Source organism: Protomyctophum parallelum (assembly GCF_964188405.1).
Source record: "Protomyctophum parallelum genome assembly, chromosome: 14".
Taxonomy (NCBI): domain Eukaryota; kingdom Metazoa; phylum Chordata; class Actinopteri; order Myctophiformes; family Myctophidae; genus Protomyctophum; species Protomyctophum parallelum.
The window spans coordinates 16,486,456-16,502,994 of record NC_139709.1 but is presented as its reverse complement, the minus strand read 5'-3'; the positions used below and the strand labels follow the sequence as shown (position 1 = coordinate 16,502,994).

The 16,539-nt window shown below is 42.8% G+C and overlaps 1 protein-coding gene across 1 annotated transcript in view; it reads left to right on the top strand.

Annotated features, from left to right (window-relative positions):
• The window catches only part of LOC310871144 (band 4.1-like protein 3), a 66,212-nt gene that overhangs the window by 13,455 nt on the left and 36,218 nt on the right, over positions 1-16,539 (top strand). The window contains exons 2-3 of the mRNA XM_083782633.1: positions 5,339-5,535; positions 8,523-8,666. Of these exons, the coding sequence (XP_083638759.1) occupies positions 5,350-5,535; positions 8,523-8,666 (330 nt within the window). The 5' untranslated portion in view covers positions 5,339-5,349. The remainder of the gene's footprint in view (positions 1-5,338; positions 5,536-8,522; positions 8,667-16,539) is intronic.

Genomic DNA, 16,539 nt, shown 5'->3' with positions numbered 1-16,539 from the left:
CTTTATTTTGTCGCGTTATACCTCCCACAGTTTTTGTCGCACACACTCGAGCCATATGTCAAAACGACGGGCTACATCGGGAATCGTGTGCGTGTATTGGGATAAGACATTTGTTGGATAGTTTAATTGATATGAATTAATTAGTGCATTAAATTTCCCCATAGACATGAATGGGAAAATGCAAAAACTCACTTTCAAGTATTTTTTCCTCTGAGACCATAAGGGCTATACTTACAAGACTTGGAGGAGAGATTCATAATAATTACTCAAATTAATTACCTTAGAACTATATCGGTCGGCCTCATGGTGGCGCTATAACAGCCAACTTTACCTTTTGGGGTATAACTCTTTAACCGTAGGTCGTAAAATAAAAAATATTTTTTCCCTGGATTCCTTGGGTCATGACACATCTCCCCATATAGGCCACGCCCATTTGCGTCTAGATAGATTTCCCGCCATTTTGAATTTTGTTCAAAACACACTTTTTGCTCCTCCTCCTACAGATTTTGACCAAATCTCACAAAAATCGGTACACATGATCTCGGGACCTATCCCATTAAAACAGCACAGACAGAATTTAGATATTCTGTATCGTTCGGCCGTAATCGTCTTCCAAAGTTAATGGGAGGGGCCTATTTTACAAAAAACGCCACAATTCACGCACGGAATGTCCGATCCATCCCAAATCTGAATCAGATGTCGAGGGTGGCTTAATCAACGCAGAGACGAAAGCGATTCCATTTTCGACGGGTGCGATGTGGGCAACCACACTTTGCAATTTCCCAGAATTGCCTCTTTCTAGTTCAGTTATTTGTCATATCTGCCCTGTTCATTTTCTTTCCCCAGGCAAACAAACATACAACATACATTTATTCTTTATTCATATGTTCCCATGTTCAATGCCAAAAACACAATTCAATCGTCAATCAGAATTATTTGTGTGTGATTAATCGTCAACTTAAACTTAAACTGTCAACGTAATCGTGACAGCTCTACTCACTATAGTGGATGAGACTGGGGATGTTTTTAAGTATGGTCATTCCACCCCAGTGGACCAATTGACGTTCATATTTTTGTTAACAGCAGTGAGAATGTGGTGGAGCGATTCCTGGGCTTTAAGCCAACTGAGAGAGAGCCACTCAGCAACACTAGTAAAACTTTAGCAGACTGTGTGGCTTTGACGGTGGAGAGCCTTGGGTTGGACCTCTCAAACTGTAGAGGTCAGTCATATCGTATGACAATCCAAGCAACATGTCAGGGATATACAATGGCCACAGGCCCATCTGAAAAGGCAAAAGAAAATGTATACTGTGTGCCTTGTGCGCATGTGCATTAGTTGGAGTTAAAGGGATATTTCACTTTAAAAAAACCTTTGGTCATTTTATCGTCTCTACTCAGGCTTATGTGAACACCCAGGACAGTTTTTAAGTTGCTCGATTCAGTACACTTTCAGCCCCCACTCCCTTCCTATACCTATACAAAACCATATTTGATATTCATTTTAGCCCCACTCCCTTCCTATACAAAACCATATTTGATATTCATTTTAGCCCCACTCCCTTCCTATACAAAACCATTGTAACTTCAAACTTCAGTTAGAGTCATTGAAAAATACCCGTCCTTGGTTCTGGTGACTGATACTGTCCTCCTAATACATGAGGGTTCCTTTACAACACAATCTATGCGAACCACGAGATATCTTGTGTTTAGCTTTTAAACCCTGCTGTGCCAAACACAAGAACACGAGATTTGATGAGTATTAATCCAGAATTAATAATATTTTTTTTGTACTGTATTTTAGCTTCCGTCGCTAGGCAACGCTTGCTTCCATGGTGTGACGTCATCGAAATCCAAAAACATTCACATGCGGTCTTTAGTGGCTTTTGGGCTCAGATAGAGGTAAAGTTCCAGACAGATTCTGGCGAGCCGCCCCAGGTCCAAAACGGTTGAGAAATGACAGAGTTACAGTGTGCGTCCCTCTACTGTACCCTCTACTGTACTGTACTGTACTGTACTGTCACTGTACTGTACTGGCACACCCAAAATCACCATATATACGCAGTTGCGTGTGTTTGTGTGTGTGTGTGTGTGTGTTAGGTTGCGCACAGGTGGTGAAAAACAACCATGCTGTTTTCGTGCTCAGACACACCCACCCACCCACCCAGAGACACACATAGTCACTTAAGGAAATGGTTGCACCAAAAAAACACACCCCCCTCACGTATTTGAAGGACTATATCAGTCACTCACTAGAACCAAGGATGGGCGTTTTCGATGAATCTATCATGTTTAAAATGGAGTTTGAAGTTACAATGGGTTTGTATAGGAAGGGGGCGGGGCAGCTAAAATGAATGTCAAATATAAAAAAAACTGTCTCCAGAGGCTCTTCAGGGAAGTCTTTCGTAAAACAGATTTCAGACAATGGCTGTTCAATACTCTGTGAACTCGGGTCAACCAAGGAGAGAAATTACACCCACATTAGAGAGGCTTATGTGCAGTGATGATAATGACAAAAGACATACTCAATTTGAGGGTGGTGTGCTAAATTGGACACCTTAGACATTGTGGTCATGGCACATTGTTGGGAGAACTTGGGACGTCATACTTGAGCGGTTGCACACTAACAGCATGCACAAACAGAAAAGTGACATTGACATAAGGCTTTTGTCTTCATTGCTGGATCTTATGGCGGGACAGCAAGACCAGTTCGAGGCTATTGAAAGGACAAGCCTTAAAAGTGATACACGTCTCTCAGTCACATAAGCATGAACTTCAGCGGTAGAGGAAACGCAATACATTTGCAAATGAGAGCTCACAGTCAGGTGTGAAACTAGAGGGGAGGGCAAAGCTGGAAAATAGAAACATAAGCTAGTTGCATGCCTTAAACGTCGCTTGGATGCTTACAAGTTCTGTTTATGTCAGATCAGGTGGTGTCTGTCTAGTGTCTAGCAGTGATGTCATAGTGGAAAAGGTAAAGGCTGTCTGCAGCATATCCATCCATATTCACATGAAAAGAGGGCGAGAGAGAGTCCGAGAGGTGGGGAGACGGAGCGCTCTGGTGTTTATACCAGGGGGGCAGTCAGACAGATATTTTGTGAAGCCTGAAACTCCTGAAAGTTCATATAATGGCCTGTTGTGGCGCTGTCACTGGACCCAAAAAAACCCATAGCCCCATAGAAGTCCATGTATTTGGGCCCAACTTCACCTAGACTGTATTACCTTAATAAATAATGGTCATGAATACTTTCTGCTTCCAGTCACTAGTTTAAAGTCTCATTTCTAATGTCATAATATTCTTTTGGGAAAATTATGGTCCCATTTATAAAATAAATGACCATAAAGTCGCGTATGTTCTGAGGGGCGTGGCTACCGTTACAGTCTATGATCGGGAGTCCCCACCCACTCGAGTCTAAATAAAAACCAACGGAGAAGAAGGGGGGAAGGCCCGCCTCGTTGTCTGGGCAGCCAATGGCCAGCTGGGCCCAAACGGAGCCAGCCAATGGCCAGCTGGGCCCAAACGGATCTAGAAAGACGGCGACTTACAGTGCAGGAATAACAGGCTTCATTTTACGTCCATGTTAGACCCGGGGAACGCTTTGTCCATATTTTTTACAGTCTATGGTTTATACACCAGAGCGCAGAGTGTTTATAGCGAACTAAAGATGGTTGCGTCCTCAGACTTTTTTGTTTTGTTTTCTCTTACCTGCCACGGGGAGTCAACCCATTTCGGATCGGTGCAAATACTGCCGTACACGCCGATTCTGATACGACCAAATAAGGTCATCTCTAGTACTGAACTTTGCCAACGAACACAATCCAATTCAAGTCTTTCATGCCTGACTCGGAGGGTGAGAAATACCCAAATAAATTGCTTGAAACATTTCAGGGAGATTTGCAGTCAGTGTACCCCAAAGTTTTATTGTGGCACCTTTCAGTCAGGGTGAGTGGAGATTTTCCATTTTAGGCAGAACAAAAATAAACTGTGAAGTAGCGTGTGCCAAACACATCTCAGCAAATTGTCACTTTCAATAGAGTCTGAACATGTTATGTAGACAGCACTATAATTGCACTATAATTGCACTATAATTGTATTGTATATAGTCATAGCACGCACTATAATTGCACTATAATTGTATTGTATATAGTCATAGCACGCCATAGTACATATGTATAGCATAGTAGTGAATATGTATAGTTTATTATGTATAGTGTATGTATAGTTTCATCATATAGATATTCCGCTGTTACCTTCTTAGCTTACGCATGTTTCATGATAAATGCTTTTATGTGATGTATTCCCATGATTTTGTTCTTGCTTAAATGTAAGTCGCTCTGGATTAAGAGCGTCTGCTAAATGCCTAAATTGTAAATTGTAAATTGAACTAAGTCAAATAGCCAGATCTTGAAGATCTAGCAAAGCCATCTAGATTTTGTGAGAACAGAAGGAAGGACTTTTTTCTTTTTTAAGATATTTTTTTGCGGCTTACGCCTTTTATTGGTTTTTGAAGGGACAGACAGTAGGCTGACAGGAAACGGGAGAGAGATGGGGGGATGACATGCAGTAAAGGCCGTGTCGGGCTCGGGAGTCGAACCCGCGGCACACTGCGACTGGATTACCAGTCGGGTGCCCAGACGGTTACGCCACCGCCTGGGCAAGGAAGGACTATTAACAGCAATACACCAATATAGAGCGTCGCAGAACGACGAGTGGCCCAGGAAATAATTCCGCATTTATTTTCCCCATAGGCTTTTCAAAAAGTTTTTATTTAAAGACGTTTAATGATACAATTAACCTGTTAGCTGAAGCTATAGTGTTCTCGTGTATATAAGCCTAGCCTACCAGTTTTTGGCCACAATAAACTAACCTCTAGCTATCCATAGTGCCAGCTGCTAGTGTAAAACAACAGTAATGTTAGTGGCACAGTTTGGTGTTTATATGTTATATGTTACAGTATACTGAATGAGTTTAGTGAATGCCCACACACTGGGTAGTAGGTACCAATCCATCACACCAGAACAGTGAGTTGACTGCGTTTGTGTGAATGCATTGCAGTCAGGCAGCTTAACAGCAGACTACATCTATCACGTCAGCTCAGCTGAAATGGGACTAAAGAGGAATGAGGCCAACGCGTTTCAACATTTCTCCTTACTCATTCCCATTGTCATAAATAATAACTGTTTCCTTGCATTCGCATCAGAGAATGGTTGTGCGGGGGGTTTGGGGTTGGGAGAAATGCTACTGTAAATAAAAAAAGCTCTAAGTAGGTTGGGTGACTCATCTTAATTCCTTTATCTCCCCCCCTCTCCCCATGCTCTTTATCCCTCCCGCTTTATCTAGTGTGATTTGCCATGACGACTGAATCAGGCGCCGAGTCGGAGCCACAGGAGAAGAAGAAGGAGACGGAGAACGGCGAGGCCAAAGCCACGTCGCCGCCCAGCCAAGAGCCAGCAGGTGGCACCGCAGTGTCCCATCAGGCCCTGCCAGAGCAGCTTCCCCCCGCTGCCGGACACAGCACCCCCGCCAAGAAGACACAGGTCAGCATCCCCAGGCCCAGCAGCATCCACCCATAACTCCACCTACTGTGTCAAGTTAAAGGCAGGATGCAATGGCACATTTTTATTTTCCCATATGGTGACCACTGATATGCTTTTTTTTCTATTTCACTACTACCCTAGACTAGGCCTGTCACAGTTACAAATTGAAGTTTACGATTAATTGTCACACAAATAATTCTGATTAACAATTTAATTGTGTTTTTTGCATTGGAAATTGGAACGTTTAAAATTAATAGAAATTACATTTTTGTTTGGCTTTTAGGCTTCGTAAGCTTCATAATAAAAAAGTGTACAGGGCAGATATGACAAATAACTGAATATATATACCTAGAAATTACTGGCATTTTAATTAATTTTATACTTTAAAGAAATAGATCTTTGTGATGCGTTGTAAGATTGTAGATCTGCTATTTTTTGTAACCCGTGACACTTAAAACCCTAGACATAGTGTCCAACGCTAAGCATGCACATCCCAACAAAAACATACAGGTGCTGAACAACAACAACAACAACACATACACTGGAGAAGACGGGGAAGTCAACACACTGTATCTCTCAGCTCCCAGTAGAGTATTTTATTAAATCGACAACGTTTCAACCAAAATGGTCACTTAAACCCCACAGGAGTCTGTAAGAGCTTGTAGATCTTCTATTGGGTTTATAATTGCTCATTAATCGTGTTTGTAATAATAATCGTGATATTGATTTGAAGTCATATTGCCCAGCCCTACTTGGCCCGCTCCTTTTTTCCCCTTCTACACCAGATCTCCTTGGTGAAAATAGCTGATCAGGAGCAATTAGGGGTTCTTCAGAGTATTGCTCAAGGACACTTCGACACTAACTCTGAGGGAGCCCGCGGTCAAACTGGGAACCTTGCGATTCACCTCTGGCTGCTCTACCGGCCACAGCCACGGTGGCCCATGTAGATCTGCTAGTTTCGCCAGATATTGTATTTTTACATGCATAGAATTGGGATTCTATATTGTACTATTCAAGGATTTCAGTCTAGAAAACAGCAGAGGTCTCTGTTGTGGGGTAGAATGCAGTCTGTGGCTTGTCCTTGTTTTGTCTGAGACAGCCCTGAGAAAAGTAGCTTGTGATCTTATCTGGAGCCCTGAGTGCTTGTCCACAGATAGCAGTCCCAACAAGTTACCTGGCTGACAGGCTATCTGTTCCATCTACCGGTGGTCTGGTAACATTTCCAGAGCTTTCAACTAGCAGTGGCACTAACAGACTGAAGGGAGATTCACATTTGCATTATTATTATAATGTCACATTTCTGATAGATTTGAGTAATCTTAGGCAATGTAATGCCAGAGTCTCATCACAATGCAGACATCAACCTGGTGATTTTCAATTTACTAGTGAGCCATGATTAAAAAGCCCACAGTGCCCAGAATGATAATATATGTGCAGGGGAAAAAACAGCTTTGGCTCCAAAATGTTTTACTTTTCTATGATGTGCAGAAAGTCAAATTATATTGATCTTGCTCAACGCCATTGCCCTATGGAAATGGGCTATTGATAGGGAAAACATGAGAGGATATAGTGAATCATCATGTCACATGTTGGGTGGGTACTGTATCATCTTATTTCTTGTATGGAAAACATACTTTACAATATACATGAGATTACATTTTCTTATTTTTGACACATGGCTTCAGCTTTACCCCCATATGATACATAAGACTGAAAGATAAAGAAAAACACATGAGAAGTGTCGCAAAGGCACGAGGAAGGATGACTGCCATTGTCAAGTGTGTGAAATACCAACAAGCCTGAAAGAAAGCCTGGTACAACCGTGTCCATTTTTATGCAGTACTTAGGTTGAGATATTACTTTGGCAAGGACACGCACTGTATAAGTTGTCATTTTTCATATATTCATATATGCTGTTATATGAAAATTAAACTGGCCTCAGTCTAGAGCAGTTTAGACTCACAATATGACAGATATTGCCTGAAGAGCATGAAAATACCTTTACAATTTGAAAATGAATAGAGGCAGTAATTGCACTGCCACTTTCATAGTAACGAGGTGACACGTCCCTGGGCCCATGTCCTTTCCCCTGTTCAAAATCACTCAGGAAGGGGCCTTGTTTTCAGCCAAGTGGAAAATTGGATTTTCTCCGTTCAAGATAAAATGGCAGCACACACTTTTGCGCTCCTCTACCCGATCTGATTCGGTTGATTCTGACGGAATCATTTTAAACATGTGACAATAGAACCAGGGATTTCTGTCCTAAACAGCAATGTTATGTAACTGACACTTAAAGAGTGACAGCATCATGAGCAGGAGAGAACCTAGAGGCCAATACACAAGCTTCCTTCCGACGGGGTAAAAAAACCTCCGGTTCGGACAGGCTTTCCGAACTAGTTCGGAGAGTCAGGACATCTAGGCTAGGGCTGCAAGAGTTATGAGAAAACGTTCTGAGACCACCCATCAGCAGTTCTGAATGACGTCTCCCTTTCTGAAGAAAAGTTAAAGTTCGGACGTTGGAAGGAGCGTGCCGTGTATTTGTCATTTTCTCATGAATTGAATGAATTGAGAGTTAATGCAGGCATTAATATTTTTTGTGACAGCTTGCTTTATTGACTGGTTATAGTAGGTACAATAATGGAGTTTGTTTTGGAGAGTGTCAGCTAGGTTCAGACTGCAGGCAAATCTGATTTAGGACAGACTCACTGTTCACGCTGTTGTGTGAGAGAGATCATTCAGACATCTGCATTGATTTCTGTGGTAATGATGTAATGGCATAGATGTTAGCTTGTAGTGTGTGTGTGTGTGTGTGTGCGCACACGCGTGCATGTGTGTGTTTTGTTTGCTGTTCTCAACTAATAAAACTGATCTGAAGTCAATCTGCAGGACATCTAATTCAGGCTGCCAGTGTGAACTGTGAACATAGCCTAAATACCTACAACATGAATGTCATTTAACCGACTTTGATGATTGTCCTTCCCTTTCAGGAGTCCCTGGAGGAGGACCAGACGTCTCACCGGTCATCCACCAGCCGCCTGTCCAGGTCTCCGTTAAGAGGAGTGAAGAAGCTGAAGATCATGCAGTGTAAGATCGCACTGCTGGATGGCTCCGACTACACACTCACTGTGGAGGTGAGTCACTGGAGATGTCACACTGGTCCTTACTGCTATGGCAGTGGTTCCCAAACATTTTCATGTCAAGGACCCCCAAATTGACAGTAATTAGCCCGTGGACCCCCATTTTCAATCCAATCCAACTTTATTTATAGAGCACATTTAAAAACAACAGTTGACCAAAGTGCTTTACATAACATAACAAAAAACTCAAATTAAAGTGCACAAAATCGTCAAAGATAAAAACATATTATAGAGATACAAATATACAATAGGGTGGAAGAAAGAAATTTGTTCGTCAAAGATAAAAACATATTATAGAGATACAAATATACAACAGGGTGGAAGAAAGAAATAACACTAAAACAAAAAATAACTCACTCTGGGTTAAAAGCTTGGGAATAAAAAAGTGTTTTAAGACGGGATTTAAGGATAGGGATAGAGGGGGACAGTTTTACAGAGAGGGGGAGTTCATTCCAAAGTTTAGGGGCAGCCACAGAAAAGGCACGATCTCCCCTAAGTCTCAGCTTGGACTTCGGGACCTCCAGCAGGAGCTTGTCTGCTGATCTCAATGACCTTTCTGGGACGTACAATTTTAAAAGATCTGAAATATACGGAGGTGCTAGCCCCTGAAGGGATTTAAAAACAAACAATAGTGCAGTGAAGCTAAAATGGGAGAAATGTGGTCACGCCTTCTTGTGCCTGTCATTATTATTATTATTATTGTGCCTGTCAGAAGGCGTGCTGCAGCATTTTGCACTAATTGCAGTCTATGAGTGCATCCCTGGCTAGCCCCAATATAAAGTGCATTGCAGTAATCCAGGCGGGTAGTGATAAAAGCATGTATAACTTTTTTTAAATCTACAAAAGTTAAAAAAGGCTTCACCTTCGATAAAATCCTGAGCTGGAAAAAAGCTGATTTTTAAAACTGATTTACCTGTTTATCCATTGTATGTTTTTTGACTGGGGGGTCATATTTTGACAGCAGGAATTGCCTGTCATAATTTGACCCCCCCAGTATCAGGATGTATTAGGATGTTGATATTCATTCATCAGCCAACACTCCCCACTCACTCTCATTTAGCTGGGGACTCCCTGGAACTCCCTCAAGGACCCCTGGGGGTCCCGGACCCCACTTTGGGAACCACTGTGCTACGGGTTCTAATTATGCACGTGTGGTGGAAGGGGGGTCAGAATGAATGTTCGACCATTCGAGTTACATTTACACTGGATCTACCTGTGTGTATGCAAGACTCCTGTACACCTTCAAATACAGAGTTTAATGGGAAACACAAAGTTTTCACCCGAGACCTTCATCAGGTTGAGATAACCTGGTGAAGGTCTCTTGGTCGAAATGTTTTTTTTTAAGTATTTTAGACGAAAATGTACAGTGCAGGTTTGTCCAAACCTTTTCTAAATGTAACTAATGTTTCACACCTTGACAAATGGCTGATGAAGTTTATAACTTCATCCTGTGTCTGCAGAGTGAAATCTATTAGTGATCTGTGATCTTTTTTTTGTATAAAAATGGAACCAAATGGACCCATGACCGTGCATTTGTTTCCACTTGTATACACTGTGAGTTAAATTAACTTTTTTTTTTTTTTAAGATATTTTTTTGCGGCTTACGCCTTTTATTGATTTTTGAAGGGACAGACAGTAGGCTGACAGGAAACGGGAGAGAGATGGGGGGATGACATGCAGTAAAGGCCGTGTCGGGTCCGGGAGTCGAACCCGCGGCACACTGCGACTGGATTACCAGTCCGGTGCCCAGACCGTTACGCTACGGCCTGGGCCGAGTTAAATGAACTCTAATGATTTTTTCTGTGTGCTGCTACGGGAGGAGGAGTAGAAAACCAGTGGGTGACTCACACCCTCTCTCTCTGTTAAGCAGATTCCTCCCCACCGGGAGCTTTGAACAAGGGGGATTAGCAAACTGTTTCTGGGGGTGGAAACCATGAAATGGGAGCGCTTTGTTGGAAGGACTTCAGTGTCGGACACCCTGTGTGGGTCGGCTGTGATTACTTGGCAGCTTGATCTCCCTCTGCGCCGGTCCCTGGTAGCATTTCTAAGGACATTGGCCTAGAAACAGAGTCAGCTTGGCCGCGGAGCGCAGCAGATATACTACTTACCAAAGGGGCTAGCCTACAACAATGCTTCCATTTTACAAGAATATGTCTATGAAGATAAATCGGCCTTACAGAAGAATTAAATAAGGAGCACATTTGACCACCAGTCAGAGACTGAAGGCATTTTCATTCATTGCCATACTTTAAATCCTCCTTTCAGCCAGTTGTGCTTCCTCTTCTCCCATGTGGTTTGAAGGTATATTTCCGTACAGTACGTCATGCTGCTCTGGCAACCAGTCTAGTTTTTACGACAGATGAAGCGAGGCTCTTAAGTCTTTCAGAGCCAAGCTATATGGAAGTGAGTAGCAGTCAACTCGAGCTGGCTGAAACCTTGCCCAAATATGTAGACGTATGTCAGAGAAACGTCATAGACGACTGACTTCATTGACGGCTCTAGTGAAGTCGAAATCCACACGTAGACACGCTGTTATTGGACCCGGTCTTGATGTCTTACAAATCTGTCGTTTTGTGTTTGTAAATGAATGCCCCACATCTTACAGCGTCACACAAAAGTATCAAAGTAACAGATCTAGGTTTCCACCTAGATTAAATGTGATACATTTCTCTGCACGATCACCCAACACAACACTCACTGTGCAACCGTTCTCCAGAGATGATGGGAATGTCACTTTCAGCCAAATACACTTTCTAGAGCATCTTAAACTGGTAAATTCTGCAATTCATCTATTTGTCACAAAATGGTCTGTAAGTAAGTAAGTAGCCTTGCTGAGCCATGAGGCCCATAGGGCAGGAGCCTATCTCCTGTTTCTGTAGCGTGAGGCAGCTTGATGTACAAGTAGCCTACACCCCCTGGACATGACGCTAGTATGTTGCAGGGACTTACCCCCAATCCAACCCTTGATGCTGAGTGTCAAGCAGGGAGGCATTGGGTCCCATTTTTACAATCTTTGGTATGACCCGGCCGGGGATTGAACCCCAACCTCCCAGTTTCAGGGCAAACACTGTAATTTATGTACTTGATCATGGAGAACATTAAACAGCTGGAAAAGAAATTCGGGAGGGTTGCTTGCTTTAATATTCTACTGTGTTTTAGAGGCATATGTCCGTAAACATGTATTACTGTCACATGAATAAGAAGCCCAAATAAAACATGAAGCTTGAATCTCTAGCAATGCACTATTGCACTTCAAGGTCAAAATGTCAAATGTTCCGTAATAAAGTCATACAGTAACTGAAAGTCCAAAAGAAAAATGTTAGAGATAAGGTCAGATATAGTTGAGGTTGTAAATTCAGTGTCTATTAGTGTCTGTTATTGAGTAAGTGTTTACTATGCACGTGTTATAAGCATGCACGTGTGGTCACTCAGTGTGGACAGGAAAGACTCCAGAGGAATCACCCTGACCCATGTGTTTACTAGCATCTAATCCTTTGGCCATGCCTCTTGCCAAGGCTTCCTGGCAGCCTCTGACAGCTGGCTATTATAACCTCACCTCACCCATGTCTCTAAAAGTTTAAAAGTAACATACTGTAGAACATACTGTAAACATCCATACCATTATTTACACAGTAAACCTGTTCTGACAATCGCTTGTTCGGTTTATCTAGGGTGAGCTTCATGTAGAAGAAACCACTAAACCAGTTTCATCGTTAATAAGGAAGTGCTGAATAAAGGTACACTGTACAGACAGTTCTGTCTCTCGCCTAAAGCACCCCTCATTTGCATGGTGCGCTAAAGGCATTTAGCTAATGCTGCCAACTAGAACAGCTTCCATTGACTGAGCTGGGAGATGTTCAGTGTCTTGTTCAAGGACACTACAGCAGCACACATACCTGTGGCTGGGCATGTCGGCTGTCCCTGGAATCCAGCCTGTGAACTTTCAGTAGGGACATTTCTCGGAATGGGTAGCCTGGATGCCTTTTCTTTACTTTAGTGGTAGTCTAATGCCCTCAGCCAAGCCGAGGGTGGGGCGAGAGATTATGTTTTCATGTGAGATGCAATCAACAATCTCTAATTACTTTTGTGTAAAGTAATTAAAATAGTTTTATGGTTCTTAAACCACAGAATAGACTAGAGTCTAGCAGCTGATTTTTGTATTCTTGTAAGAGAGACTCTTCATTCTTCTCTAATCCCTCCACCCCCCTGGCCCCTTTGAAATTAATAAAGGATATGAACATGGTTTATCTCCACGACCTCGCCGATTTCATGCTGAACTTGTTTCCTCCTGTTAACTTAACTAGGAAGTTTCTCATCATCACTCCAAAAGTTTCTCATAATTACTTCAAAAGTGACACAGATGTTTTTCTTTGGCTCCCATTGGGGGCTGTTTATGCAGCACACAATCTCACCACAGAGCATGGAGCGAGGAGGAGCGGGTGAAACAAATCCCTCATTAGTTTGTTAGAAATTAGTGTGCTATTTTTGCAGACTTAAGCTTGTTATCTTTTAATATGAGTGTGTGTTCTTCATCCGTCATAAATTACCATGAACACCCACAGCGCAGTGCTATACTGTATTAACACCACCATCCTAATGTCTGTTTTATCACCACCCAGCTCTACCCTAACAACTGAACTATCACCACCATCCTAACATCTGTATTATCACCACCATCCTCACATCTGTATTATCACCACCATCCTAACATCTGTATTATCACCACCCAGCTCCAAACTAACGTCTGATTCATACTATGCTGTACAATATCATGTATAAATCAGCTGTAAGCTGGCGATAACCACGTCGTGACTGGTGGACACAGTAACAAAGTACATTTACTTGAGTACTGTGCTCAAGTAATTGTTTTGCTAGCTGATGACTTTCACTCAAATAGAAATATTGTACGTTTGACATGTCTAGGAAAGGAACACACAATTTAAGTAAATTATAAGAATTAAGCCCTCTTTTAAATACAGCGGCTAGTTCTAAAAATAACTCTTAGATATTCTGACCATTTCTGAAAATGTACTCGTATATTTTACTTTTGATTACTTGAGTATTTACTTGAGTATATACTTTGTCCAGCACTGGTGATAATAACACGTTGCAGTGTTTTGGGGGCGACTACTACCCTTCCCCCCCAAAAAACAATTACTCTGAGAACGGCTGTTTTCAAACCCTTAAAAATGGCTCGTCGCTAGGCAACACATTGATTTCAGAACCTTTGGGGCGGTTTGGAAGCAATACTCTAGCCAGACACTGTATTTGTTCACAGGGAGAGTGAGTGAGTGCCCACAGCACCCAGTTCCCACTGCTGCACTGATCACTAGACGGGGATTATGGAGTATGGAGGCAGGCATGTGCACAGTTAGTATTGGCGTTGGTTTTATTTATTTAATTTTTTGGAGGGGGTGGCATCTAGGATTTCACCACTTTCATGTGTTTTTCTTAGTGGGCGATAGGATGACAGGCCACGGAAATGTTCTCAAAGTAAAACTCAGTTCTAACAGCCAGAGCAGGAGTGTTTGTGATTACAGAGATGGATAACCTGTCGTCCTATAGTTATACAGTACACGATTCAAAGAAATGTAGAACTCAGGATCCACGTGTGAAAGACGTGGCTAGTATGTGGATCTCAGACTTCATTTGGCCAGCCTGTGACGTCCGTCATCTATGATTTCAGTCGTCTATGAAAGTATGAATGACGTATGACTCAGTCCGATCTGTTTTTTGTGGCTTTCGCCTTTATTTAATATTTTGTATAGAGGGACAGACAGTAGGCTGACAGGAAATGGGGAGAGAGATGGGGGGGTGACATGCAGTAAAGGCCGTCGGGAACGTTTGGTCCCAGATCGAAAAAAATGAATCCGCCCACAGACGTTTTCTTTGCAGACAGACTTGGTGGCTTATGCCTTATAGTATGATGATTAAAGTTAGATATTTCAAAAGTTATGAAAATGTGTAGAAAAAGTGGTAGTGGAGGCACTTCTGGTGCCTACCGCCAGTGTGCACAAGAGATCAGGCGTTGATCGCTCCGGTGGTTTGCGGGATTAGCTCCACACACACGGACACACAGCCACACACACAGTCTATATAAGAGGGTCATCTTATATAGACATTTAGCTAGAGCCACTCTACTACTTTTGAACATTTTAAGCAGGTGTACTGTATAAACGCAGGTGGATGCCTCATGCTACATGCTACTTTAACTCTACTCAAATGTACGCTAGACACTAGTGCATCCAACCTGTTGGATATCAAACGAGTGAACATGTAGTGTTATAAATTCCACTGTGCGCATGGCACGCTAGTGCTCTGCTCAAGTACTGTAATCGGCTGGGTATGTTGGTGTTGTCCGTCGGCCAATCGGGGTCCACCATTCTTGATGACGTAACAACAACAATGACGTAACAACAAGTACACAAGTAGGCCATGTATGGCCTACTTGTGTGCAAGGCGCAAGTTGGCACCTCGACAGAGTGCATTTCTAGTTTGACATAAAATCTGTTGTGTATGTGTGCTCAAATACGGTAGAACAGAATGTAGGGTTTCATAACAGTGGCAGCTTATGCCCTATTTTTGGGGGGCATTTTCTTGCTTTATTTAGATTATTTTGGTAGGGGGTGCCTGTTGGCTCAGCCATTTGACCATAATTTTGCTCCTAGTAGCACAATGACCTGGGTTCATTTTGTTGACTAAAACTATGATGAAAAAAAAAACGTTTTCCACTACAAACTACATAAAAGCTATGATGACTGAAACTAATACTAAATAAATATAGTGACAATTTTGACAACAAATAAAAACTAAACGTTAGGGAGGGACTGGTTGTGCTCTGTAAACAGTGGATCTACAAGCTCAGAAGCTTGAGCTTGTAGATCGGTGTAACATCGGCCATTACAAAAACAAATGTGGTCAAGTTTGTTGTCAAAATGAACACTCCCTGGGTTTTAATCTAATCTTGTCTCACACGTCTGTCCTCTCCGTCTGCCCTTGGTTTCCTGTCTCTCTGTCTGAAATAAATCATACAAAAAATGCCAAACATAAATCCCAGGAGGATAAAAAAGATAGGCAGCCGAGGACAGAGAGAGAGGGGTGAGACATACACGAGGGAGATGTATTAAAGATAGGCAGCCGAGGACAGAGAGAGAGGGGTGAGACATACTCGAGGGAGATGTATTCGCACTCAGGTCCGTGCGACTCACAAGTAGCATATGGTCAGTGCACTGGTAGCCGTCTGAGCCACCAGGCAGTCACCCCCAGCAGTTCCTGATAGATGGTAGTGCTGCGTGGGCGGGGCTCAGTGCTGAGCACTGTCACACAGCGCCAGTCTGACAGTCCCTTCACCACTAAGGATCTTGCTGATGACAATTTCATACTGTACTGCGCACGCATGTTGCAATAGCACTCTTCAGTCCGTCAGCTCACAAAGAAGAATTGAGTGTTTGAGCCCGATTCATCTAAAATAGCCCAACAATTTGAGCTTGTAGACCCACTATTTTCGGTGTGCGACATCCCTTCCGCACCAAGTAGCCTATAAATGAACGTCTCTTAAATGTCACGTGCATGTATGTATGTAGTCTGTGTGCTTGTGTTGAGGGATGGAGCCGAGTGGCTTCTTCACATGCATGTGTGTGGCTCTCCGAGGCTGCTAAGTGTGTTCTGACTCACCCTGCTGCTGCTGTGAAGCAGCGGATGGATGACAAGCTGCTGGCCAGCATTCTGGGAGTTTTGGTTATGCAGCGGTTTGAGAGACAGAGGGGGAGAGCTGCTGTGCTGTGATGGTGGTAACACACCCCTAAAAATAGCATCCACAGAGGAACCAAATGTGACAGCGGACTCCAGTCGCCACCTCCTCTGGGGA